The sequence below is a fragment of the Notamacropus eugenii genome, chromosome 1, assembly GCF_028372415.1.
Source record: "Notamacropus eugenii isolate mMacEug1 chromosome 1, mMacEug1.pri_v2, whole genome shotgun sequence".
NCBI lineage: Eukaryota > Metazoa > Chordata > Mammalia > Diprotodontia > Macropodidae > Notamacropus > Notamacropus eugenii.
In genome coordinates, this window is record NC_092872.1 from 612485499 (window position 1) to 612510739 (window position 25241).

The 25241-nt window shown below is 46.9% G+C and overlaps 2 protein-coding genes across 6 annotated transcripts; one reads left to right on the forward strand and one right to left on the reverse strand.

The window, feature by feature from the left end:
- Positions 1-1146: 1146 nt before the first annotated feature.
- Positions 1147-4503, reverse strand: SFTPC (surfactant protein C). Its single transcript, XM_072634909.1, has 6 exons — positions 4268-4503; positions 3068-3226; positions 2499-2621; positions 2022-2132; positions 1757-1904; positions 1147-1337 (listed from the first exon to the last, which is right to left on the reverse strand). Exons 1-5 carry the CDS (start codon positions 4316-4318, stop codon positions 1767-1769), a joined length of 582 nt encoding a protein of 193 aa, XP_072491010.1. The 5' UTR covers positions 4319-4503; the 3' UTR covers positions 1147-1337; positions 1757-1766.
- Positions 2595-25009, forward strand: LGI3 (leucine rich repeat LGI family member 3). 5 transcript variants are annotated; one of them, XM_072634905.1, is made up of 9 exons: positions 2595-2674; positions 9735-9921; positions 14470-14541; positions 16530-16601; positions 17337-17408; positions 17600-17671; positions 20759-20928; positions 21244-21408; positions 22708-25009. In XM_072634905.1, exons 2-9 carry the CDS (start codon positions 9863-9865, stop codon positions 23523-23525), a joined length of 1500 nt encoding a protein of 499 aa, XP_072491006.1. In that variant the 5' UTR covers positions 2595-2674; positions 9735-9862; the 3' UTR covers positions 23526-25009. The 5 variants fall into 5 exon arrangements, with proteins under 5 accessions (XP_072491006.1, XP_072491005.1, XP_072491007.1 ...); XM_072634904.1 differs by lacking the exon at positions 2595-2674 and having other exon boundaries at positions 7844-9921; XM_072634902.1 differs by lacking the exons at positions 2595-2674; positions 9735-9921 and adding an exon at positions 10146-12546.
- The last annotated feature ends 232 nt before the right edge of the window (positions 25010-25241 follow it).

A 25241-nucleotide genomic window follows, 5' to 3' on the forward strand; every position in this document is an offset into this window, starting at 1 on the left:
CTCCTCTCCTATCTCTTCCCCTCCTCTCCTCCTCCCTCTCTTCCCGTCCACCCCCTTTCTCAATTTCTCTCCCCCTTCTCTCTCCCTCTCCGGCCCTTGCTTTTCTCTCCCTCTCTTCCTCTCCCCCCCTCTTTTTTTTCCTCTTTTTTTTCTTTTAGGGAAATGAGCTCGCCGGAGGGCGTGTTTTCGCTCGGAGCTCGGCCCCCCTCGGGGCTCGGACTGTGCTCAGCCCCGGGAATGGGGCCAGCCGGAGGCGGGGAAGCAGCTAGCCGGCCCGCGGGCGGTCGCGGTCCCTCCCGCCGGGGAGCGGGAGGGGGGCCCTCTCCACGCGTGGGGGGTGGGGGTTCAGGCCGCCGCCGCCGCCGCTGCCACCACGGCTGCAGTTGCTGCTACTGCTGGCTCCACCCACGCAGGCCTGGGAGACCAGGGAGCCCCGGGCCCCGAGGGGCAAGCGTGGGGCGCGGAAGGTGGATTTGGCAGCGCAGTGGGGCTCCGGGATGGAGCTCACTTGTGGGGTGGAAGCTCCGGGGGTGCCTCCTAGTGGCTGAGTTCTCTATGGGGTGTCCCAAGACTGTCCCAGGAAAAGAAGGGCCCCCCGCCTCTCCCTCCAGCCACAGCCTCTGCAGAGACTCTCCTTCTCCCCCTCTCCCTTCTTTCTGCCTCCTTCCCTTCTTATCTCTCCTGTCTGTCTTTCTGTGTGTGTGTGTGTGTGTGTGTGTGTGTGTGTGTGTGTTCCCTGTCTCCCTGTCTTTCCCTCTCACTTCCTTTCTATGTATCTGTCTCTCTGTCCGTGTCTCTTTCTTTTTCTCTCTTCGATCCCTCTTGGTTTCTTTCTCTTTCTCTGTCTCTCCTAAATTAGTCCTCTTTTCACAGAGAAAGGCCGTTCCTGGAATAGCCATTGGAGGGCGCTACAGCCTCGCTGATCGTTCCCCGAGTCTCAGCTACGCCCCCCACTCGTGTCTGGGACAAGGAGTCACGTTCCACGGAGCGGAGGGGGCAGCTCTCTGTTCTCCGCTATCTGCCAACCGTCTTTCCCAGTCCCACCTTAGAACGCTATTCCTTCCTCGCTAAGTGCCCACGGCCGTGGTCCAGGGGGATGTAGTGGACTGACCGGCAGGAAGGAACTCACTCAGGATTTTCCTAAGAGTTTTTGAAAAGCTCATAAAGTAATTTTATTATTTTTTGTAGCAGAAGCACCCGCACCCACCAAACATACATCTTCCCCTAACCTCCCTCCCCACCTTCCTTCCCCCTTCTTTTCTCTCTTTGCAAGCTATAACCTTTTTCAAACTCGGGGACCACGCAGGATCTCTTCTGTCCCCTTGGCAGCTCAAAACCTAGAAAGCAAAGACACTGGTTACCAAGGGAGGAGGTTACCCTGAGAGCCAGCATATAGAGCTCTGGACTTGGACCTAGGTTCAGGTATTTACTAGCCATGTCACTCTCAGCAAGTTATTGAACCTCTCTGTGTCTCAGTTTCCTCATCTGTAAAATGAGGGAGTTAGACTTAATGACTTCTAAGATTCCTTTCCAGAGGAAGGAGAGTGGATGAGACTCTCAACTCTCCTGCCCACCCCCACTTCGGAGCTTTCCTGAGTAAGATCCACCTCCTCCACCCCCTCCAGTTCTCCCCAGTATGGTTCATCTGAGTTCAGTGCCCCTTGGCAGACACAGACATAATGTCATCCTTTCCACAGTTCCCTTGGTTCAACTTAGCAGTACCCTCCAAGAACGTTGCCTCTATTCCCTTGCTCACCAGATGGTCCCTAAATGTAGTACGGAGGAACCTCGCCACAAAGGACATTCATAGTAGTGCCCAGGAAGGCTGGGTCCACCTGGGACTCTGAGCTGGCATGGGAGTCCTCCTCATGATCCAGTTTAGCAGTAGGCAAAGAAGGTTTAGCCTAAAAAACAAAAACAAAAACAAAAAAAAAAAATAGACATTCCCGCAAGGGTGGAGAATGATTGATATCAGATACAAATACCTAGAGTGTGTAATGAAAATGTGGAGCACCACTCACCAGGTGACTCTGAAATTTTCGGGTGATGACATCTAGACTGGGGATATCCTCTGGAGTCATTTGAGTGATGTAACAGGTGGCACCCAGGGCAGGCTTGTATGCAATTAAGAGCTGAGCATGGAAGGGAAAAAATTGAAGAAAGTTTCTTCCTACACACAACCTCACCCTCAATCCAGATCTGGGTTTTGAGGGTTCAGAGCTTCAGTCTCCATCTAGTGGATTGTGAGAAACAGCATTTGGAGTCTGCTGATCTTTTGGGAGCTAAGAGCTCAAGGAAGGTCAGGTGACCACCACAGGATGAAGTGTGGAGGAGTGCACAAAGGTAGAGGCTGGTGTTCAGGCATGTTTGTACCTAAGCTAAATCCCAAACATGCTCAAGAGATATGGGAACCCCACCTTCCACTCAATCTGGTGATTGACTTACCCCACCCTCACCCCCCCACACCTAACACCAGCCCTGCGGCATCTCTTGCATACCCGATAGTAATCATAGACCACAGTGCCAGAGGAGCCAACGGAGAAGGTAGAGACAGTTCCCTCTTGCCTGCTGAGGGCCAGGCGCTGCTGGGCATCTGGCCCCCCAATGCTCATCTCCAGAACCTAGAGAATTGGATGCCCTCTGTCAGTTCCGCCAAGACCTCCTCTCATTTCAGGTGGGCTTATTCCTCTTTTATCCTTTCAGTGTCCTTACCCAATTCCAAGAACTTTTCCCAAGTGCAGCCTCCAGCTGGTCTATGGGCAGTGCCCACCCCATTCTTGCTACCCAGACAGAATGAACTGAGTAGAGCACCTGGGCCGGTGTGGAGAGGGTTGGAGGGTACCAACTCTGATATTCTTTAATCAGGTCGAATTGGGTCTGTTCTTTCTGTGCCCTGCTTTGTGCCCATTCTCTCAGCCTTTCCAAACCCCATGCCTTCCATGATCAACCCTCTCCATAGCCCCATGATCTTCTGCTCACAGTGCCCCATCATCCCAAACCAAACTTCCCTCCCTGCCCATCCTGCCAGCCCACTCCCAAGCTGCCAGTCCCTCCAGCACCCCCTCACCATCTCTGTGTGCTTCTGACTCATGTGCAGCCCCATGAGCAGGGCCCCTAGCACCACCACCACCACCAAAACCACCACCACCACAATGATGAGCAACCGCTTGAGGTGGAGAGGGCAGCAGGGTATTCTAAATCGGCCTTGAGGGGTGACGGAGTAGTCCTGTTATGGGAAAAGGGGCCAGGGAAATCACTGTCAAAGCTGGGGGTCATGGCTGGATGACTCCTTATCCCACCCCCACTGCCACTTGGCCACTCTTGTCCATCAGCAAGGGTGCCCATTCTTTTTTTTCTTTAAAAAAAAAATTATCTTTATTCTGAATTTTAAAAACACCAGATAAAAATAGACATTTCCATACATACAGTAGAACAAAAAACAAGATTGCACACAAAACTACAGATTGCCATTATACACAGCTTGCTTTTTTTTAAAGTATGTGATCAATTCAACTCATATATTTCAAAGCTGTCCTGCTTGTCTGTGCTTCTTTCTGTTTTCCCTTCTGTTCTTTAATCTGTATTTTTACAAAAGATCTTTTAATGTCTCTCTTTTTTTCTTTTCTTTCTTTTTCTATTCTTTTCTTTCTTTTTGATTTTTTGCTATCCTATCCCTGAGGTTGCCCACTCTTTTACCCTGCATAAACAAACTCCTAAAGATATCTCCTAGTGTCAATTAACCAATTACCAAGAATTTATCACTTTCCTGTTATGTGCTATACTTCTAGGTCCTGAAAAGTATAAAAAGGAGGCAGAAAACAGAATCTCTGTAGTCAAGTAATCCAGCTGAGAACATACACATATACACCCCACACACACACACACACACACACACACACACACACACAGATAACTATAAACATTCAGTGACCAGAGATTGTCCCAGTTAGAAAGCGGTAAAGGAATTGAGAGAATGAAAAAAGTTAAGGGAGAGTAATCAGGGAGGGGTTTCAAGGAGGAGATAGGACTTGACTTGGGCCGTGAAGGCCAGGTAGGAGTCAGACAGGTGAGAAGAGCCCTACACCTAGACATATATTCCCTGTGTCTCCACCCCTGGCTGCCCCAGGCTAACACCTGTGCCAGGCTTCTGGGGACAAATGTACATGAAACACTTAGCCTAGGGTATGGGTTAGTGGGTGTTGGTGGAGAGCCCTCAGTCCCATTATACCATGGCTTCCTGGCTGGGGGCCCTTTCTCATCCTCTTACCGGTGGTGGCAGTGCACTCTCCATCAGAGCCTCTTTGGTGCTCATATCCATGTTGCTTTGGGCTCTTTGCCTTCCTCACACCTCCAGCCTTCTAGTCCCCGGACCTTATATATTACAGCACACAATGGAGGTGGTGTGGCAGGCCCTTAGCTTTGAATCCTGTTTGTTCCTAACCCTCCAGAATCAAAGCCTCTGATAATTTAGAGTTTGAGTGCCTAAGAGCTCTCATCCTGGGACACAAAAACCCTCGTGGGCATTGCAAACCATCTCCAAGTTCAAGCTGAGTAAAAGGAGCCTTAAGTAATGTGCTTCACCTGCCATGAGTGTCTCTTTTATTGTTTCTACCCTTCCTGTTGGAAACTGCCCCTGTTCTTCAGCCTTTGGGGCATTGCCCTATTCTTTTTTTACAGAGACTTGGGCAACAGGGTCCCTGGCACAGTTGGATTCCTATAATTTCCTCTATTTGTTCTTCTCCTATATGAACTTGCAAGGGCTTTGCTCCAGAAACAGAGTCCTTAAGGCAGGTGTGGGGAACTTGCAGCCTCAAGGCCACATATGAGTCCTCAAGTGTGGCCCTTTATTTAACTGAACCAAACTTCACAGAACAAATCCCTTTAATAAAAGGATTTGTTCTGTGAAACTTGGACTCAGTCAAAAGGCCACATGCAAGGACCTAGAAGGCCACATGTGGCCTCGAGGCTGCAGGTTCCCCACCCCTGCCCTAAGGGAAGCAGCACTCACAATTGCTACTGGGTGCAGGGGTGTTACTGTGGCCTTAGGCTGATTGCAAAGGTTTCAGCCAAAAGACGAATTCCCCACATAGGTTCGGTTCTCCCCCTCCACCATACCTACTCCCTGTTTCCCCTCCCTTGACTTTACTGAGTCATTCAGCACTGAGCTTTTCCTATAGTAATGAAGGCACCCACATGTAATAGAAAGAGCCCTGAATTTGGAGTTGCAAGATCTGGGTTTGAAACCTTCCTTTGCTACTTACTTCCAGTGTGACCTTGGGCCAGTGACTTCCCTTCTCTGGGCCTCAGTGCTAAGACTGGATGCAATCTAAGGTCTGAATCCTATCATCCTTGGAATCCAAATGTTCCTTCCTACTCTTTAAGACTTCAAATTCCCTTTGAGTAGAGAACTGACTGATACACCATCTTTTACCATTTGTCATATGTTACTCTTGGTTCCCCAACTAGACTACGAGCCATCTAAACAATCCCTTGAAGAAAAGATTATGTAAAGGGCTCTCCTCCAAGCCCTATGAGCTACAACACAGTTAAAATTATCCTCATTTTGCAAAAGAGGAAACTAAGGCTCAAATGGGTGCTGTGGTAGTAGAAGTAGCAGTATCAGTAGTGATGGTGGTAGTAGTAGCAATAGCAGTGGTAGTAGCAGCAGCAGTAGTAGAAGTAGTAGTAGCAACAACAGCAAGTGGTGATAGTAGTAGCAGTAGCATCAGTAGCAGTTGTAGTGATAGTAGTAGTGGCAGTGGCTGTAATAATAGTAGTGGTGGTGGTAGAAGCCGTAGTGGTAGCAGTAGCAGAAGAAGCAGTTGTGACAGCAACAGTGTCAATAGCTAGCATTTATACAACACTTTAAGGTTTGCAAAGTACATGTTTCATTTTATCTTCATAGCATAAACATTGTTTCATTTTATCTTCCCAGCAATCCTGAGAAGCAGGTACAATTATTACCCCCATTTTTAGAGGAGGAAATGGAGGCAGACAGCAGCTAAGTGACTTGCCCAGGATCACACAGCTAGTAAATGTCTGAAGCAGATTCTGTGCCCAGCGCTCTATCCACTGAGCCGCCTGACACCCAATTAGTAAATATCAGAGCCAGGACTCACACTCATGTCTTCTGACTTTAAGTCTGCCACTGCTTCTACCATCTCAGGCTCTCTTTCTCAGATCCCATCTCATACATCTAATGTTAGAGGGGCACAACTTATCCCATGTCTGTTATGCTATGTGCTTAAGAGGGTATGAAGGAGGGAAAAGACAGAATCTCTGCCCTCCAGGAGCCCAGCTTGGAGGGAACACACAACACACACACACACACACACACACACACACACACAGAGATAACTCTCAACATGCAACAGCATCAACGATTGTCTGATTACCCCAGTCAGTAAGCCGTAAAGGAGTTGGGAGGAGGGTGAAATCGTCAGGGGATAGTCATCAGGGCTGTCTCCGTGAAGGAGGTGGGCCTTGAAGGATGGCTAGGAGTCAAACTAGTGGGGAGAGCCCTCCATTAACCTACAGGACACCTGTCTCCCCACCCCTCTGGCTGCCCAGGCCAGGGTTCGCAGTGGGTTGTTCTAGCCTCTGGCACAGGTTTGTGGTGAAGCTAAGGGAATCAGAAAGCCCTCGATTCTAATTCTGCTTACCAGCTGCTTTATCATGAGCAAATTACTTACCCTGAGTGTCAATTTCTTCATTTGTGAAATGAAGATCATAACAGCACCCACCTCATGGGGTTATTATGAGGCACAAAAGTGACAAGTACTTTGCAAACCTTAGAGCACTATATTAATGTGAGCAATTATTTTTATGTTTCCGTATCCCCCAAGAACACCTAGCACAGGAGACTGATTGACTGGTATGATCCTCTCTTCTAAGTCACCACCTAGCCTTCCTTTTCCGGGGTGACTAGTCTCCTGTCACTCCATCTCCATTCTCCCCCTAGATTCCTCTGCATATTTTCCCTAATTCTAAACTTGTCCCTCCCAACTCCCCCCTCACCTCTTTTTTTCTGATATCTTCAACTGCTTCCCAGCTATCCAATTTTCCAAATGCCAGGCCTTTTCCCCAATTCCTATCCCTTATCTTCCCTAATCCAACTATTACTGGATTCTTTTTAAATTTAAAAATTGACACCTTGTTCCCTTGGCTTCACATGCACATGTCTCCCCTACCTATGACCCACAACTAGAGTATACTCAGGCCCTAGAAATTGTGCAACTAATTGGATTCCTGGCCCCTGAGAGGGCCTAAGAGGTTTCAGAAAGGTTTCAAAGGAGAGGAAGAAGAAGAGGGAGAGATTGTTTGCTCCTTACCCCCAACCCTCCAACTGCCCCTTTAAATATTTGCCCAAGTCTCTAGTTAGAAAAATGTCTCAGGAGAAGGTTGAGGGCAGGAGGAGGGGGAGTTAGAAGGGAGAAAAAATGGAGGAAGAAAAAAGAAATCCTAGCCTCATACTCCCTGCCTTCCCAATAATGCTGCTTCAGCCACGTCCAGGTGCAAGAGACTGGGAGCCTGCCTGCCTGCAGTGCCCACCCTTGCCAGCTCCCTGGGGCCTCTTCCCCTAGTTGTCCTGGCAACATCGGAATTGATCAGCTGACTCACGGGCACTGGGCTGGAGCCAGGTGGGGCACTGGGCCAACTGGAAAGCCAAGGAGAACCAAAGGCATCTCGGGGACCCTGTGGGCATCTCTAGGGGCTGGAGGGCCTTGACCTAGGGAGTGTCTTGAACTAGGGAGTGTCTTGAACTTTGCAATTGTGCAGAAGCTTGTTCTCAGGAGATCTAGTCAGATCTCAAGGTGTGGGGGGAGGGAGTTTGTAGCATAAATTATTAGACTGTGAATTTATTGTCCTGAATCTTTCACATTGCTGGAGGACTCTGGGCAAGTCTCTGCCCCATCCGGGTCATTATTCTCCTTCTCATGGAATCCTGGCTCTGCATTTACTATCCCTGGGACCTTGGGCAAGTAATTCATTCGACCTTTCTGAGCTCTTGTATTTTCATCTATAGGATGCAGAGTTTTAGACTAAATAAACTATAAGATTACTTCTTCCTCTAAATCCTACCTTCTTCCTCTCAAGGCTTCAGATGAACAGGAGGTATCACAAACTCTCAAATCCACTACCTTTTAGGGGTAGTTATGGGGAGAAGGTGATGGAAAATTTTCCTTTGGCTAGAATAGAAAACAGATGGAAAGACTATTTTCCTCTTTCTCTGAGAATAGCCACCAACATGTTAATGGGTTTGAAGATTTCTGGGGGACTGATGAAAAGAATTCCCTGCTAACATTCATGGTTCTATATAATCTTCACCCAGCCTATCTTTATCCCCTATTATGAACTTCATTCTTCAGCCATCTTTTATTCTCTTCATCATATCTTGAATCCGACCCATCCTTCAAGACCTGAGTAAAAAACTCCCCTTCCCAGAAAAGCCTTTCCAATCAATTCCAAACCACAGGAATGAACTACTAGTATTCATGTACCATTGATGGTGGCACTGTTTACTGCTTTGTATTTTCAGTTATCTTTCCATGTATGTTAATCTTGGCTCTCTAGTTAGACCAATGACCTCCTAGAGAGTAGGACAATCTTTGACTTGTTCATCAAGCTATAGTATACTCCCTTGCATATGATGGGTGTTTACAAACACTCCCTCAATAGATGAATGTTTGATAGATTGACAACTGATTGAAACAACTGATTGAAAGGGGACAACCTGAATCTCAGACGTTATTTCTGTAATAGTGTTGATAGTCTATTATTTCAGATCTAGGTCCCAAGGAGTACCATTACTCTACATGAAGAGTTCTTAACCTAGTGTCCACAGATCCCCAAAGAATGCTTGAATAGAGTTCAGGGGGTCTGTGAACTCAGATGGGAGGAAGACTATTACATCTTTATTTTTGCTAACTTTTGGGTTCCTTTGTAATCTTATATGTTTTATTTAATACATTTTAAGACATTATTCTGAGAATGGGTTCACAGGCTCCACCAGATTTCCATAGAGAACCATGACCCAAAGTGATTCATCTCTTTCTCTAGAATTGAATCTTTTGCCTATCTTTATAGTGACATTCTCTATGTTCTCTCTGGGATGGAAAGAGTCAAGGTCCCCACTTTCATTTGGGTAGAGGGAGTCAGAGGCAGCATACAGGTAGTATAGTGAGAAGAATGCTGAAGCATCGAGATGCTTGAGTTCTAGTTTTGGCTATACCATTTACTAGCTGTATAAACCTGGGCAAGTCATATCACATCTCTGAGCTGGTTTCCTATGTCTTTAAACTATGATTAATACTATCTGCCTTCTCTTCCTTGGAGAGTGGGTGTGAAGATCAAATGAAAGTGAAGAAAGTGTTTTGAAGATTGTAAATTCAATACAAATGTTGGGGGGCAGGGGCTTCAGGAAAATAGGCAGACCAGCTTACTGTCAGACGTGAAGCTATGAATTGGTCTGTGAATTCTGAAAAGCAATTTGGAACTATGCCCCCAAAGTTACCAAACTGTGCATACCCCTTGATATACCATATTAGACTTATATCCCAAAGAGATCAAAGGAAAAGGAAAATAACTTATAAATCAAAAAACAAAACAAAACAAAACCCCATACTAGAAACTAGTGGGGTGCCCTCCTACTGGGAATGGTTAAACAAATTGTGATATATAACTGCAATGGAATATTATTGTGCCATAAGAAGTAAACAAATGAACTGTTTCAGAGGAACTTGGGAAGATCTCTATGAACTGATGCAGAGTGAAGTGAGCAGGAACTTGGAGAATAATTTATACAATGACAATATTATAGAAAAAAACAGCTTTGAAAGACTTAAAAACCCTGATCAATGAAATGACCAGCTACAGTTCCAGAGAGAAGATGAAGCATGTTACCAACTGCCTGACAGAGAGGTAAGTGATAAACTCAAGGTTGAGAATGAGAAATGCTTTTCTGGAGGGTTTGGTCAATGTTGTAATTGGAATTTGTTTGCTTGGATAATTATACATATTGTAATAAGGATTATATTTTTAGTTTCGGAAAACTGTGCAATGAAGTGGGCAGTGGGAAGGACAGATAGTGGATGCTTGCAGAAAGGGTTTTTTTTTTTTTAAGTTCAATACTAACATAATGAATTATGCCCTCAGAAGAAAGAGGCATAACTTCCTTTTCATTTTCTTCCATTGAAGTCTTAGATTGCGTTGGGCTCTGCTCTGGTCCATCATTGCCCCTTTCTGCCAGTTGAGAAAAGAACCCAGGAATCCTGTTTCCCTGGGATTTAAGAATCTCTTGCCTCTCTCTGAGATGACCCTCATTATGTTCTCTCTGGGATGACACCAGGGAGCCTACCCCTTTTACCCCCTCCCTCATTCTCTCATCACTAGGGGGCGGGACAGCTCTCACTCTGCCCTTTGTATGCTGGGCAGGGCTGTGCCAGGGACGGGTGGGAAGCCCAGCTGCCCCAACTCCCAGCCCTCCTCCCACTATTCCCTGTCACACAAGTAGGCAAGAGCAAAGTGAGTAGGGTACAAGCAGATGGGTTGGCAATGATGACATGGGGCAACCCCATCTTGTGAAAGGCAAATGCTTAGCCTGTGTGTTTGTAAGGCAGAGAGGAGTTGTATGAAGGAAAATACTGATTGGGCACAGGTATAACATGGAGAAACTGGACTAGAGAAGACTTAAGAGAAAAGAAAGTCACCTGTTCCTGAGTAAAGAGTCTTTGCTTTGGTCAGAGTATTCTCATCCTGGAGGGTTCCAGAAGAGGGAGGAAATAATTGTTTACTCAAGCAAGCTGGTGCCCAGCTATGAGAACCCTTGGCTTTAGTAAAACCACTAGCTGGCTTTTGAGGGGGGGAAGATGGGGAGTCAGAAATATTCCAGATTCCACATGTACTGAACAGCAAGGACTCTGTCCTCTCACCCACTCATCATGTCCATTGAACAAAGGCATATTTTATTCAGCAATTCACACATGAAGATACATGTGCCCCCCCCCCCCCAGTTATCTCAGCCACAGTTACATACATTCTTAAAGCAAACCATACACACAAGCCATTATGAGCACTCTGTAGAGTGTAGAAACTGGAGGTGTAGGGGAATAGAGTTGGAGGCAGTTAGGTGACTGAGTAGGTAGAATGTGGGGCTTGGAATCCGAAAGACTTGAGTTCAGATCCGGCCTCCGACACTTACTAGTTTTGTGACTGTGGGCAAGTCACTGAACCTCCGTTTACCTTACTCCACTGGAAAAGGAAATCAAAAACCACTCCATTATCTTTGCCAAGAAAACCTCATGGAGAACAGTAGTGTGCTATGCTCCCCAAGGTCACGGAAGAGTTGGCTGACACTGAACAACAACGGCAAATACTTGTTGATTGATTGATTCCTGCACTTACTAGTTGTGTGACCCTGGACAAGTCACCTAATTTCTCTGAGTCTCCTTCCCTCCTATAAAGTGGAGCAATGAGTATTTGTACTGCCTGTCTCATTGCATTGTGTTTGCAAAGGAAAGCGTTTATAAAGAAAGGGGCTATAGAAATGTCAGTCATTCTTATAACCCATTTAGATGACAGGTAAGTGCACACAGACACACGAGCACACAGTCGCCTGTGTGTTCATGCTCACCCAGAGACATGTTCGAACATATGCACAGGTGCACATGCACATGTATGCACAAAGCCCACATGCACAGACGAGAGTACACGCTTGTACACATGTATGCACAGAGGGAATATAAACGTGTACACACACTCAAGGGCATAAACTCTTGAGAAGATGGACAAAGGCACACACACACGCAGTCCAGAGACACCTGCTTTCCCACACACTGCCGCAAGATCCCTTCCCAGTCCCCTCCCCTCCCCTCTCCGCCCTGTCTCTCTAACTCTGAGAGCCCTTCTTCCAGGCCCTGTCCCCGCCGCAGTCCCTTGGAACCCCACCCCTGGCCGGGCTGCTCCCCAAGTGCAGAGCACTCCGCTCTCGTTTCTCCCCGGCTAGGGGAAAGGGGACTGCAGCGTGGCAGCGCAGAGCCGCTGTCAGAAAGGAGAGGCTGGAAATCTGGAAAGCGCAGCTTGGGGCAGGGGGAGGGGGGAAGGGGAAGGGGGAGGGAAGGAGGAGCAGCCTCGGCTGCTGGGCTGCGGGGGGCTGAGGGAGGGAGGGAGGAAGAGAGGGAGGATCCAGCTGCCTGGGCCACCCGGCAGGGATCCGAGTTGCAGGGGGAGGTGCTAGCCTGGGACGCTGGCATCCTTTGGGGGCCTTTGGAGCCTCCGGGGTGGCATTGCCCGTGGGTGAGGAGCTAAGGGTGAGAGGGGGCAATCTCTAGCTGCAGCCATGTTGGGACTGTGGGCATTGCCGCAGGGATCTGGGCATCGGCTTCTGGGGCTGTCCTTGCTGGGCTTCTGCCTAGTCTTACTGGGAGATGCCAAGAGGCCCCCCAAGACTCCCCCATGCCCACCCAGCTGTTCCTGTACTCGGGACACTGCCTTCTGCGTTGACTCCAAGGCTGTGCCCAAGAACCTTCCCACTGAAGTCATCTCCCTGTGAGTGCTCCAGCCACGGGGGAGGGGAATGGAGGGAAAGACCAGAGATGATGGGGGAACAAAAGGCACAGGCTTGGGGTTCTACAAAGTGCATATTTATGGGGGCAGGTGAAGGGTGTGGGGTGAAGGCAGCAGCATAGATAAGGTTGGGAGGGGATCAGGAGTTTCCCAAGGAGATACTTGGTATCAGAGGGGGACAGGCATGATGATGCCTTGTCATTCCAATACCTCAGAAACCAAGGAAGCAGCTCTTAGAGGGTAGGGGCTGTGACATTTTAAAAATCTTTATATCTCTAGGAAACAGTATAGTGCCTTCCAGCGCTTGCTGAAAGTTGGGTGAATGAATATAAGGGGACCAGCAAGCATGACTGGGGGAAAAAGTCAAGAGTATGTATCTAATATATATATATTGTCACCAAACATGAGCAAATGTGCAAGGCCCTCCGAGTCAGGAGTATGTGTCCACACAAGCATCTGTATTCCTTTGGTGAATATATATGTGTGTATGCTTATCCTGCATGCCCACCCTTGGGATCAAACCCACAGTGATGCATCTAGGGAGGGAAATTGCAGCCACATTTTGCCCGGCTCTGTACCTTGACATTGCTGCTGGTCAGTGCAACCTGACATACCAGCCATTCTCTGTCCAGCATTACAGCTGGAATCCTGGGGCCACCATTAACCCCTTGGCTACTAGGATGTCTAGAGTATAAGCTCCTTGAGAAGAGAGAGGACGTCTGAGTCTCAGACAACATTTTCTCCAGTTGTCTTGGTCTCTTCATCTGTAAAATGAGCACAGTAATAACCTGTTGTGAGGATCAAATGAGATCATATAATAGAAAAATGTTTTTTCAGCTTTAAAGTGCTATGATAATGATAACTGGCATTTATATATCACTTTAAGGCTTTGTAAAATACTTTACAAACATCTTCCAACCTTAAGAGATAAGTACTATTATTATCCTCATTTTACAGTGGAAGAAACTGAGGCAGACAGAGGTTAAATGACTTCCTCAGGGTCTTATAGCTAGTATGCATTTAGGGGCAGCTAGGTGGCATACTAGATAAAGTGCTAGGCCTAAAGTCAAGAAATCTTCCTGATTCAAACACTAGCTATGTGTCCCTAGGTAGGTCGTTTAACCCTGTTTGCCTCAGTTTCCTCAACTGTAAAATGAAGGGGAGAAGGAAATGCAAACCACTCCAGAGTATCTTTTAGTGGAAAACCCCAAATGGGGTCATGAAGAATCGGACATGACTGGATAAGAACAATAAAGTGTCTGAGGTCACATCTGAATTCAGATTGTTTTGATGGCAGATCCATTGCTCTATCCACTGCACCACTTCTGCCTATATATATATATATGCACACACACATATATAAATGTCAACTATTATTTTTAATATCTCCAGGGCTTAGCACAGGACTTGTAGGACCTTGTAAATAGTAGGCATGAAAATGTTTGTTCATGATGATGCAACAGCTTCTTCCTGATGGGTGTGGGTGGTAAGAAGAGCACAGGATTTTTGGAGGCAGGGAGAAGAGGGTGAACATGCAAGGAAAGATGGGGGAGAGCATAGGTGAGTCTACAGGGAGGGGCTGAGGAACTTCCCAAGGAATGTCACAAGGGAGCGGAGGTGAGGGATTGCATCTAAGTGGCCTTAGGAAAGGGTGTAGGTATCAAGAAAGGAAAGCTAGGGTTTGAGGTCTGGGAGAAAAGGGTAATTTTGGGAGGTGTCAATGAATACACTGAAATCCCAAAGTGGTATCAGGGGAAAAAAAGGACTTGGCTGAGGAAAACATAAAAACTGATCACTGGAGTAAAGGACCAAGCTAAATCTTCCCACTCCCCTTCTCTTTACCCCCCATCCCCCAGCATAATTCCTGTTGCTCATTCTCTCCCTGACCCAACTGCCTCCCCACAGGACACTGGTGAATGCAGCCTTCTCGGAGATCCACGATGGAGCTTTCTCTCATCTGCCACTCCTTCAATTCTTGTACGAACCAGTTCTATCTATCCTCAGGAAACCTTAGGGTTTGGGGGATCTCAAGGAGAGGCTGTAGTTTTGGTTCTCTGGTGGTTGCCGTCACAAAAGCACAAGGGGGAATCCACTTGGAAGCAGTAACTGAGGTGGAGAGGCAGAGAGAGAGGGGATCTCTAGGGTCAGAGTTGGTGAGGGGGGTGGCTGTGAGAAGAGCATTTTAAACCAGAAACCAATAGCAGGGTGGACCAAAGACCTAGACAAGGACATGGCCTTCGATAGAGGCAGCAGCTTAGTGTGGGTCTGGAAAGAGAAGGAAAGATGGAATGGTACGGAGACTGACAGTGCTGGAGGTCAGGACCCAGAGCAGAAGTTCTCAATCTTTTTTTGTGTTATGGACACCTTAGACCATCTTTTGAAGCTGGTGGATCCTATTTCAGAATTGTGTGGTTAAATGCACAAAATAAAATACAAAGGATTACAAAGTGAAACAATTATGTTGAAATATAATTATCAAGATATATTTTAAAAAAAGAAAAGGTCACAGACCCTAGAGAGGTTCAAGTTTACAAAGGTTTGCTCAAGTCATCAGTGGGTTTGTCCAAAATGCATGGTGGGGAGAAAGGTGTGTGTGAATAGCTCTCATTTCCCACAAGACAGACAGATATTCAATTCAGATGAATCAATTCAGATGAACAGAAGGAAGGAAACAAGCCCTTATTAAGGTCAGACACTTTATACATATTATCTCACTTGATCTATACAACAACCTTGGGAAGTAGGTACTATTGTTATCCCACTTTTACAGTTGAAGAAATTGAAGCAAACAGTGGTTGAGTGACTTGTTCAAGGTCATACAGATACTAAGTATCTGAGCATAGATGTGAACTCAGTCTTCCAGACTCAGTCCAAGCACTAGGTAGCTGCCTCAGAAGCAAGAAGTGTCACTTAGAAGAGAGAAGGTAGAAAGTAAAATAAACCATACATATTGGCTAGAGGAATGACTTGTATCCAAAGGAGCAGGGATATGGATATGGGGTAGAATACTTTTTTATCCCAAGAAGGAGAACTTAGAAGGGACTGTGTAGTTCAGGAGTTATTAACCTTGTAGCTAGGTAGTAAGACAGAGAACCAGGCCGAGGGTCAGGAAGATCAGAGTTCAAATGTGACCTCTTGCTAGTTGTGTGACCTTGAACAAGTCCCTTAGCCCTTATTTGCCTCAGTTCCTCATCTGTAAAATGGGGATACACTGAAAAAAGAAATGGCAAACCGGTGTCTTTGCTAAGAAAATCCTATAAACAGCGTCCATGGGATCACGTAGAGTTGGATGCAACTGAACAACCACAGACCCCCAGGTAGAGTGGCACATGACTGAACAACCACAGACCCCCCAGGGCATCCAGAGATAGCTTTCAGGGGCTCTGTAGACTTGTTTGGGGAAAATAATTATATCTTTATTTTCAGGAACCTCTGGCTTATATTCGTATTTCCTTCAATTATTTAAAAACCCTGAAAATGGGTCCATGATATAGAAAAGGATAAGACCCTCCCACTTTAAACCTTTGCAGAATTAACTACTAAAGTATCATTCAATTGTGTGCTAGATTGTAGCACATGGGAAGAGGAAAGGAAAGTTGCTGGGGAAAGGAAAATTGGGGAAACCCAGGACCCAGAGGCATCCATCTTTGACAGGAAAAAGCTCAACCCTCTCTCCATTATTTTTACCCTTTGGTAGTGGTAGGGAGGAGAAAATCCAAGCATCAATTGGTACAATACATTTTGTCACAGTTGTACCTTACTGCCTTTAATACCCACTGACCTGATGGGTCACCTATTAGCAACTCCACTGGGGCTTTGGACTGATACTCTGGGTGATTTGGGGAGTAGTGGTGGCTAAAGCACAGGGAAGGGCCTTAGAGGAAAGGCGGAGTACTTAAGGAGGGGCATTGGAGTAGTGGGCACACCCCTGGGAGTCCTAATTTCTCCTTTACCTCCTTTTCTAGGTTACTCAATTCCAACAAGTTCACTCTGATCGGAGACAATGCCTTCATGGGACTATCCCATCTGCAGTACCTGTGCGTGGGAGAAGAAAGGAGAAAGGGTGGAACAAAAGGAGGAGGAGGAGGAAGCTGGGATCTGGGTGGGGTGGAGTGGAAGTTGGATGGGGAAGGTTGGGAATGGAAGGTCAGAGGGTGAAAGTCAATGAAACCCAGGTCTGGAAAAATCCTCAAGAGATCATTTCATCTATTTCCCTATCATGTGCATGACTACAGTGAAACCAGTGTTTCTTAAAGGGTGTATCACCTCAAGATTTCCCATTTAGGTGTGCTTTAAAATCCCGCGCCCCCCCCCCCCCCAGCTGCATTTGTTTGCCTGTGCTCTGGGAAGGTCATAATAGCCACTCTGTGGAAGAGGAAGAGAGATGAGGGGTTGCCACCCTTGCTGAGAGCCCTGGGGAGGTGAAGAGAGGGTAAAGAGAGGCAGAGGAAGCCTGCCTAATGGGTCTAGAGCACTGACTGCCAAGGAACTATTCTTTGTTGCCAACTTAAAATGTTCAATGTGCCTTGATTCTTCGTGGCAAAGAATATTGTGCTGTAAGCAAAAAAAAAAAAAATGTTTTGAGAAGAACATCCTAGCTACCACTCCTTTTTTAAAAGATTTCCTGGGTCAGAGGATCCCATGCACTCTCATTGGTAGACTTTTTTGGAGTCTCTGGACTGCAGTTTGGCAAGGGTTAAGATTACGGGCTAGAAGAAAGAGTGGAATCGAATTCAGGATGCCAGGCTGAGCCAAATTCTTATTTTTTGTAGCTTCATTGAGAACAACGACATCTGGGCCCTCTCTAGGTTCACTTTCCGGGGACTCAAGTCTTTGACACACCTGTAAGTATAACCCACCACAAGTTACAGGTGCACCCCTGCCTGGTGGTCCCTACAAACAGCTCCCTCTCCAGGGCGAGGAAAAGGTGGAATAGTTGAGTTTGATCAAATGATCCCAAAACCTAGGGGGACTCTCTCTCTTCTAGGTGACTTTGACTCTGACTCAGATTTGTTTGTTTGTTTTTGCCTTGCAGCTCGTTGGCCAATAATAATCTTCAGACATTGCCTAGAGATGTCTTCCGACCCTTGGACATCTTGAGTGACTTGTAAGACTCTTTTCCCATCTGTTCTTATGATCTTGCCTTGGATCTTTTGGCTGGGAAGGGAGATTCCCCTTTTGGAAGAGGTTCTTAACTTGGGGTCTGTGAATGAGAGGGGGAGAGACAGAGAGATACAGAGAGAGAGAAAGAAAGAGAGATGAGAGAGACAAAGAGAAGAGATATATGTCTCTCTACACATGTGTATGTGTATGTATGTATATATAAATGTATATACACATACAGGCATGTATATATTTGTATGTGTTTATATGTATGTTATCTATGCATGTATACATACACAAATATATGTATATGTGCAGATATAAGCATAGGTAAATAACAAAAGCATCTACATAATATCTATATACATACATACAGGTAACTAATTTAATATAATTAGTTTCCTTTGTAATCCTATGTATCTTATTGTATACATTTAAAAACATTTTCAGAGAAGGGGTCTACAGGCTTCACCAGACTACCAAAGAGGTCTATGGCACGAAAAGGTTAAGGATTGCTTTAAGGGAAGTATTAGGGGATGGGGAAGGGGACAAGTGTGGCTGCTTGGGTCTGGGGGACAGAATTAAAAGAGGAGAATTTAAAATAGTGACTCGAAGTTCTCAAAGGATACCCTAAGTCATTAATGGGTTTGACTAAAATGTATGATGGGGGGAAGAATGTGGGTGAATAAACTTCATTTTCCACTTCAGGGGCAGGAAAAGGGAAGGGAATAAATGTTTATTAAGCTAGGTGGTGAAGTGGATAAGAACTCTGGGCCTGAAGTCAGGAAGACCTGAGTTCAAATCCAGCCTCAGACACTTATTAGCTGTGTGACCCTGGGCAAGTCACTTAACCTTATTTGCCTCCCTTTCTTCATGTGTAAACTGAGTTGGAGAAGGAAATGGCAAACCACTCCTGTAGTTGTTGCTTGTCCTTTGTCCTTGAAGAGGACCATGACATCAAGGAGGAGATGCTATGACATTCAACAGAATTGGATTTAAGTGAGGCACGGTTATGCAAAGGCATCAGCCTCACTTTCTCCTCCAGAGCCTTCTGGGTCCAGGGGCCAGATAGAAATCAGAACTGGAGATGGCCCTAGATGCATGGAGGTCCTTGCCCTTTTTAAGCTAAGTTCTTTGCCAGGTCTCAGTCTGACTGAGGCAGGGCCCACTCAGTGATTTTTGTATCCAGTGATCTCACAGAGTTGGACACGACTGAACATTTCCAGGTATTGTGGTAGGCACTAGAGATCCAAGTATGAAGAATGAACCAACCCCTTCTCAGAGGGAGCTGGCTCCCCCATTCTAACAGGGGAGATGAGTACATATAAATATAAATATATACATATATACAGAAGGCATACACACACACACACACATACACACACACATACACACACACATACACACACATACACACACACATACACATACACACACACACACATACATACACACATACACATACACACACACATACACACACATGCACACACACGCACACACACACACACACATACACACACACACACACACACACATACAGAAGGCATATATAGCCAATAAACACAAATGTATCCAGAGTAGATAAATACAAAGGAATTTTGGAGGGAGGGTAGGAGCTCAGTTGGAAAAGGCTTCATGGAAAAACTGGTGTCTGAGCTACCTGCTAACAGAAGAGAAGGATTCTCTGAGGCACAGGTCATCTCAGGCATGGGAAATGGCTAGTGCAAAGGTAAGCAGATAGGGGATCGAATGTCCTGGGGAGGATCAGAAAGAAGACTGTAGACCAGGGGTGGAGAACCTGCGGTCCTCTACATCCTCTAGTCCCTGCAGTCAGCTATAACCAAAGGGTCAGGGGGACATAGGTCTGAATTGTGCCTCTGACACTGCTTGGTTTGTGAGAACTTGGGCAAATCTAACCTTTCTGAGCTTTCACTTCCTCATCTGTAAAATGTTGATAAATGCCTGTCACTCCCACCTCCCCAGATTGCGTTAGGACAAGAATAATGCAACATATGTAAAGCATTTGGCAAACCCCAAATGTCAGCTATTGTCATTGGGGCTTTTGTGCCCCAGTAGGTCCCTGAGGACGGCATTGCATAACAGCCCAGTACATGATACAATTGATGTTTATAAAACAACACGGAGTCATCAAGAAACAGATACATTAACTTCCCTGTGGCTCTTTCATGGAGGAGAGGAAGGCGATGATGGCATGTGATGTAGGTAGAAGGGGACTAGATTGGGAGGTTTGGATTCCAGTCCCAAGCCTGCCATCAGCTCAGTGGAAAGCACCCTGAAAATGCCAGCTACTCACGATTCCTCTTATGAACTTGAACAAGTTCCCTAAACTCTCTAAATTTCATGAGATCATAGTCCTAGAGCTGAAAGGGACCTCAGTGGACAGTGAGTGCCAATCCTCCCTTTTATAGATGAGGAAACAGAGGCACAGGTAAGGATCGATGACTTTTGAAAGACCATATAGGTAGTTGGTGTCAGAAATGGGATCTGAACCCAGAACCTGTACCTTTTTTCACTGTACCATGTATTAGTTTCCTCATCTGTAAAATGGGGAAGTGGAACTAGGATCCATGGGCTCAAATCACACATTTTAAGTTTATCTGCTTGTCTATTTGTGCTATTGTTATTTCAGTCTTTGTTTTTCTTCACAAAGACCTGTTACTTCCACTCCATATTCCTCTGAATAAACCCTGGGCATGACAAAACAGCCCAAGGCAGCCCCTAGGCTGGGGGATCTTTGTGCTGGACTGTCCTGATGTCTGTCCCAGCTCTATAATTCTATCATTCTTTATAGATTTGAGTCTCCATTAAGAAAATCCCAAATAAACCCTGTTAAAAGCTCAACCAAATTCATGATTACTTACCCAAGGAATAATCCATGGAGCTGAGGGGGAGGGTATGGGTTGTTTTGTTTGGCATCGACACTAAGAACAAAATAAGGGAAGGGGAATGAGGAGGACCTTTTGCTTGGCAGAAATGGTCCACCAGCTATACTTGGGAGGGTCTAGGTTTGAGCCATGCTTCTGAATGTCATTCCTCCCCTCCAAAATCCCTCACTCCCTTTGGCCAGGGATCTCCGGGGCAACTCACTGAACTGTGACTGCAAAGTGAAATGGTTGGTGGAGTGGCTGGCGAGCACCAATACTACTGTGGCTCCCATCTATTGCTCCAACCCTCCCAGATTCCAGGAGCACAAGGTGCAGGACCTCCCACTCCGAGAGTTCGACTGTATCACAACTGGTAGGAGACAGCCTGTGGATTACCACAGCCCCTTTCCTGCTACCTTACCTATGGGCATCTGTTGGGCCCTATTCTATCGAGCACACCATGAAGGCCCCACATTTGTTATCCTTCTAGCATTGGGTCACGACCAGATACCCCTCCTTCCCTCTCACCCTATTCTACCCTTCCTCTTACTCTGCCTCTCCTCTCATTAACTCATTCTAGTACATCCCTCCCCTTTTAATCCTACCTGCTCTGTCCCTGGACTGATGAGCCCCTCTCTCAGCATCACCCCACATCTCCTATGCCCCACTTTGCTTCTTCTCCTTGCAGACTTCGTGCTGTACCAGACTCTGCCCTTCCCTGCAGTATCAGCTGAACCCTTTCTTTATGCCAGTGATCTCTACTTAGCCCTGGCCCAGCCCAGTGCCAGTGCCTGTACCATCCTGAAGTGGGACTATGTGGAACGACAGCTTCGTGACTTTGACCGAATTCCAGGTATGGGGACAGCCAGCCTCCCTCCAGCCTCCTAACAGTATGCCAATCAGCATATGATGGCCCTCTGTGCTTGACTCTCCATGGGATAGGCCTGAGGTTCAGTGAGGAGGGCTTCAGGCTGTGGGCAAAATTGCTGTTTGAGCAACCCATGGCAGTTCTCCAAACAAACATCATGAGTGTTCAACGTACTGAGGAAGTAGGACATGTAGAGCAGGGACACAGTCTGTTAAGAGTGTGGTAGATCCTGTCCCTGGTAAAAGGTGTGTATTGGTTCTTCATTACCGAAGAAGACTGTGCCATCAGAGAAAATGACATGACTTGCACTTGACTTTGTTTTGAGTGAGGGAGGGCTGTGCAGGTCACCAGCCTCACTTCTCCTCCAGAGCCGTCTGAATCCAGTGACCAGATATTCATCAGGATGACTGGAGATGACCCAGGATGAGGCAACTGGGGTTAAGTGACTTGCCCAAGGTCACACAGCTAGTGAGTGTTAAGTGTCTGAGGTGAGATTTGAACTCAGGTCCTCCTGACTCCTGCCCTGGTGCTGTATCCACTGCACCACCTAGCTGCCCGCCCTGGCAAAGGACAGCAAGGATGGAGATTGATTTTTGTCTCATGTGCATAAGGTTTTATCTTTGCATAATCATATAAATTCATGCTTGCATAAGTGTGTGTGTGTGTTTTAAAGGTGTTTCCAAACATAGGCCTATCTGTATGTGAAAAAAATGAATGAAGAAACATTGGTCAAGCACCTAACAATTACCAGGCATTGTCCAAAGTGCTGGACAATAACAAATACAAAAAGGCCATTCTTGCCTTCAAGGAGTTTCTATTCTAATGAGGCTGTTCCTAGACATGCAATGAATCACAGTTGCTTTGTCTCCTACTGCTCATGGCATTCATACAAAGGGTCTGTTTTGTTGCTGTGAGCCTTCCTTCCTCCTGAGACCAGTTAACTTTCTCCTGATTATCAAGCAATCAACCCACAGTTATGGGGTGCTTACTTCATCCCCTGCCCAATGCTGGGCATTTCTGGACGTCCAGAGACTTAGAAGATGTGGCCCCTGACTTCATGCAGTTTTCAGGCTGGGGGGATAAGATCAACATCCATGAATCAATGAGAAAATAATGAGGGTCAGGGCAGTAACTGCTTTAGGAGTTGAGGGAGGGAAGAGAAATGATTGTGGGCTGGGATAGCTGGGAAGGATGGACAGACGCCCTATTTACAGCTGGGATGAAGGGATGAGTGGAGAGGGATGGTGTCCATAACGCCGCCTTGCTTTCTCTTCCTTTGAACAGCTCCTTCAGCTGTGCACTGCAAGCCATTGGTGGTGGATGGCCAACTGTATGTGGTGGCAGCCCAGCTCTTTGGTGGCTCCTACATTTACCACTGGGATCCGAATACTACTCGTTTCAACAAGCTTCAGGATATTGACCCAGAGCGGGTCCGGAAGCCCAATGACCTGGAGGCCTTCCGCATTGAAGGTGACTGGTTCTTTGCTATAGCCGACAGCTCCAAGGCAGGAGCCACCAGCCTCTATCGATGGCACCAGAATGGGTTTTACTCCCACCAAGCCCTACATGCCTGGCACCGTGACACCGACCTGGAGTTTGTGGATGGCGAGGGCAAGCCTCGGTTAATTGTTTCCAGCAGCTCCCAGGCTCCCGTCATCTACCAGTGGAGTAAGGCCCAGAAGCAGTTTGTGGCGCAAGGCGAGGTGTCCCAGGTACCTGATGCCCAAGCGGTCAAACATTTCCGTGCTGGCCGAGACAGCTATCTCTGCCTCAGCCGGTACATCGGTGACTCTAAGATCCTGCGCTGGGAAGGCACTCGATTCTCTGAGGTGCAAGCACTGCCCTCTCGAGGTTCTCTGGCACTGCAGCCCTTCCTTGTGGGTGAACGGCGTTACCTGGCCCTAGGGAGCGACTTCTCCTTCACCCAGATCTATCAGTGGGATGAAGGTCGGCAGAAGTTTGTCCGTTTCCAGGAGCTGGCAGTCCAAGCCCCTCGGGCCTTCTGCTACATGCCAGCTGGTGATGCGCAGCTGCTGTTAGCACCCAGTTTCAAGGGGCAGACCCTGGTGTACCGCCATGTTGTGGTAGATCTTAGTGCCTAGGGAGATGCTGTGTGTGCTAAGATTTTTCTTTGGAAGATGCCAAGGGGTCCTTTGTAGTCAGTATGTAACCATGTGAAGACACATGTAACCAGTGTTCACACATGCATATAAATGTATACACCCCAGAAACATGCATGTACACATAAGAAACACATGGTAACATGTAATCATACATGTCTGATTTGTAAGAACTGACCTAAACATACACAAACACAGAACATCGATATGCATTCCTGAGCATATACAAAACGTACCCAAGAGACATACGCAGGCCCTGTTGTGTCCTCTGCCCCCTCTTGTATTAACAAGTCCGTAGTAAGCCCTCCTCTCTCTCAGGCGTCTGTGCCGTAAGTGGCTATCTGTGCTTTTCTCCGGCTCTTCCAGGCTTTCCTGTTGATGCCTCAGAGTATTTATTTAATACAGTTAGCATTTCTGCTCTCAGGTGGCTAAACCCTTCCTTAGCTCTTCTGGCCTTCCCCCTTCAAATAACCAGTTACACCCAAAGAGACACACCACGGCCTTTGCTTCTGTTCATGTGGGTGTACATAGACACATGCACACACACACACACACACACACACACACACACACACACACACACACCTACCCAAACCCACGCATATAAACACACCCACATATAGGGTCCGCTTTATGTAACAGGGCTTCTACTCAATTCTCTCCCTTGGTACACCATGAGGAAGGGCCTGTGAAGTTGCAGTGTGCTAGGAAACCATGGCCTATTCTGCCTCTGCTCACCCACACAGCTGTGCCTGTCCCCACTGTTAGCAAGGAAGAAGATGGTGCCAGCCCTTCGGTCTGAGCTTGAGCAGTCCCACCCCCACCAAAGCAATAACAAACCCCAGGCTTCCCCTGGTGCTGCCGATCCATCCCCCTACTCTTTCTGAGATACAGGCTTCCCTCCTGCCTAGGGGCAGAGAATGACTAAGAGCCTGGTAGCAGGACATTGATTCCATCTTGGCTGAATGCCCATCTGTCCTTACCCTTGAGCCTGCCCATCTGCTTATCCTGAGCTGCCCCAGGTTGAGTCTTTCTTGGGTAGGAGGGAGAAATGTGGGCAGACAGGGCACTCATATCCATTTGCCTATAAGCCCCTAACACCCAGAGGGTCCAAGCTAACTTGTGGCTTTCCTGGGGCTCTATGGGTCTCCTCTGACACTAACTACCAATTGACACACAACCTTTCAGAATGCCTCCCAGATATACCGGTGCCCTTTGGGGAAGGCCAGGTGTGAACTAGCAGCCTTGTGATACCAGCCTGAAGGTGAGGGTACGTAGACGATAAGCTTCTGCTGCCACCTTCTGGGGACTTTGTATATGAAGACCTAAGGGGTGGGCTGTGGCAAAAAGACGAAGGGGCTGTCCTCCACTGAGACCCCACGGAGCCTACAATATCTATCAATCCACATGGCTCAGGTGTAAAGCTCGGATTCACCTCTTTCTTCAAATAAAACCCCTCACCTTTTCCCATGTCTCCTGTTTAATTTTTGTGGGCTCAAAGACACTTCATCCAAGGAAGTACCTGAGCCAGCATGCGCTGTCCATCATATCAATAAGCATTCACTAGCAGGTGGTCTGGGCAACCTTTCCTTGCCCCTTCTTTCCTCCAACCTCAGTCTTTCAGACCAAGGGCTAGTCCACCTTTTGATTTTCCAAATGGGAGTCTTCCAGAAAGCAGTAGTTTTGATAGTTAGAAGC

What these genes read in the sequence shown, in the direction of transcription:
- LGI3 (XM_072634902.1), top strand. Translation starts at nt 12,338, where the DNA reads ATGTTGGGACTGTGGGCATTGCCGCAGGGATCTGGGCATCGGCTTCTG. An exon ending in CCCACTGAAGTCATCTCCCT is followed by an intron (nt 12,547 to 14,469) that starts GTGAGTGCTCCA and finishes GCCTCCCCACAG; the next exon opens with GACACTGGTGAATGCAGCCT. An exon ending in CTGCCACTCCTTCAATTCTT is followed by an intron (nt 14,542 to 16,529) that starts GTACGAACCAGT and finishes CTCCTTTTCTAG; the next exon opens with GTTACTCAATTCCAACAAGT.
- SFTPC (XM_072634909.1), bottom strand. Translation starts at nt 4,318, where the DNA reads ATGGATATGAGCACCAAAGAGGCTCTGATGGAGAGTGCACTGCCACCA. An exon ending in GTCAGAAGCACACAGAGATG is followed by an intron (nt 2,622 to 3,067) that starts GTGAGGGGGTGC and finishes CCAATTCTCTAG; the next exon opens with GTTCTGGAGATGAGCATTGG. An exon ending in GAAAATTTCAGAGTCACCTG is followed by an intron (nt 1,905 to 2,021) that starts GTGAGTGGTGCT and finishes TTTGTTTTTTAG; the next exon opens with GCTAAACCTTCTTTGCCTAC.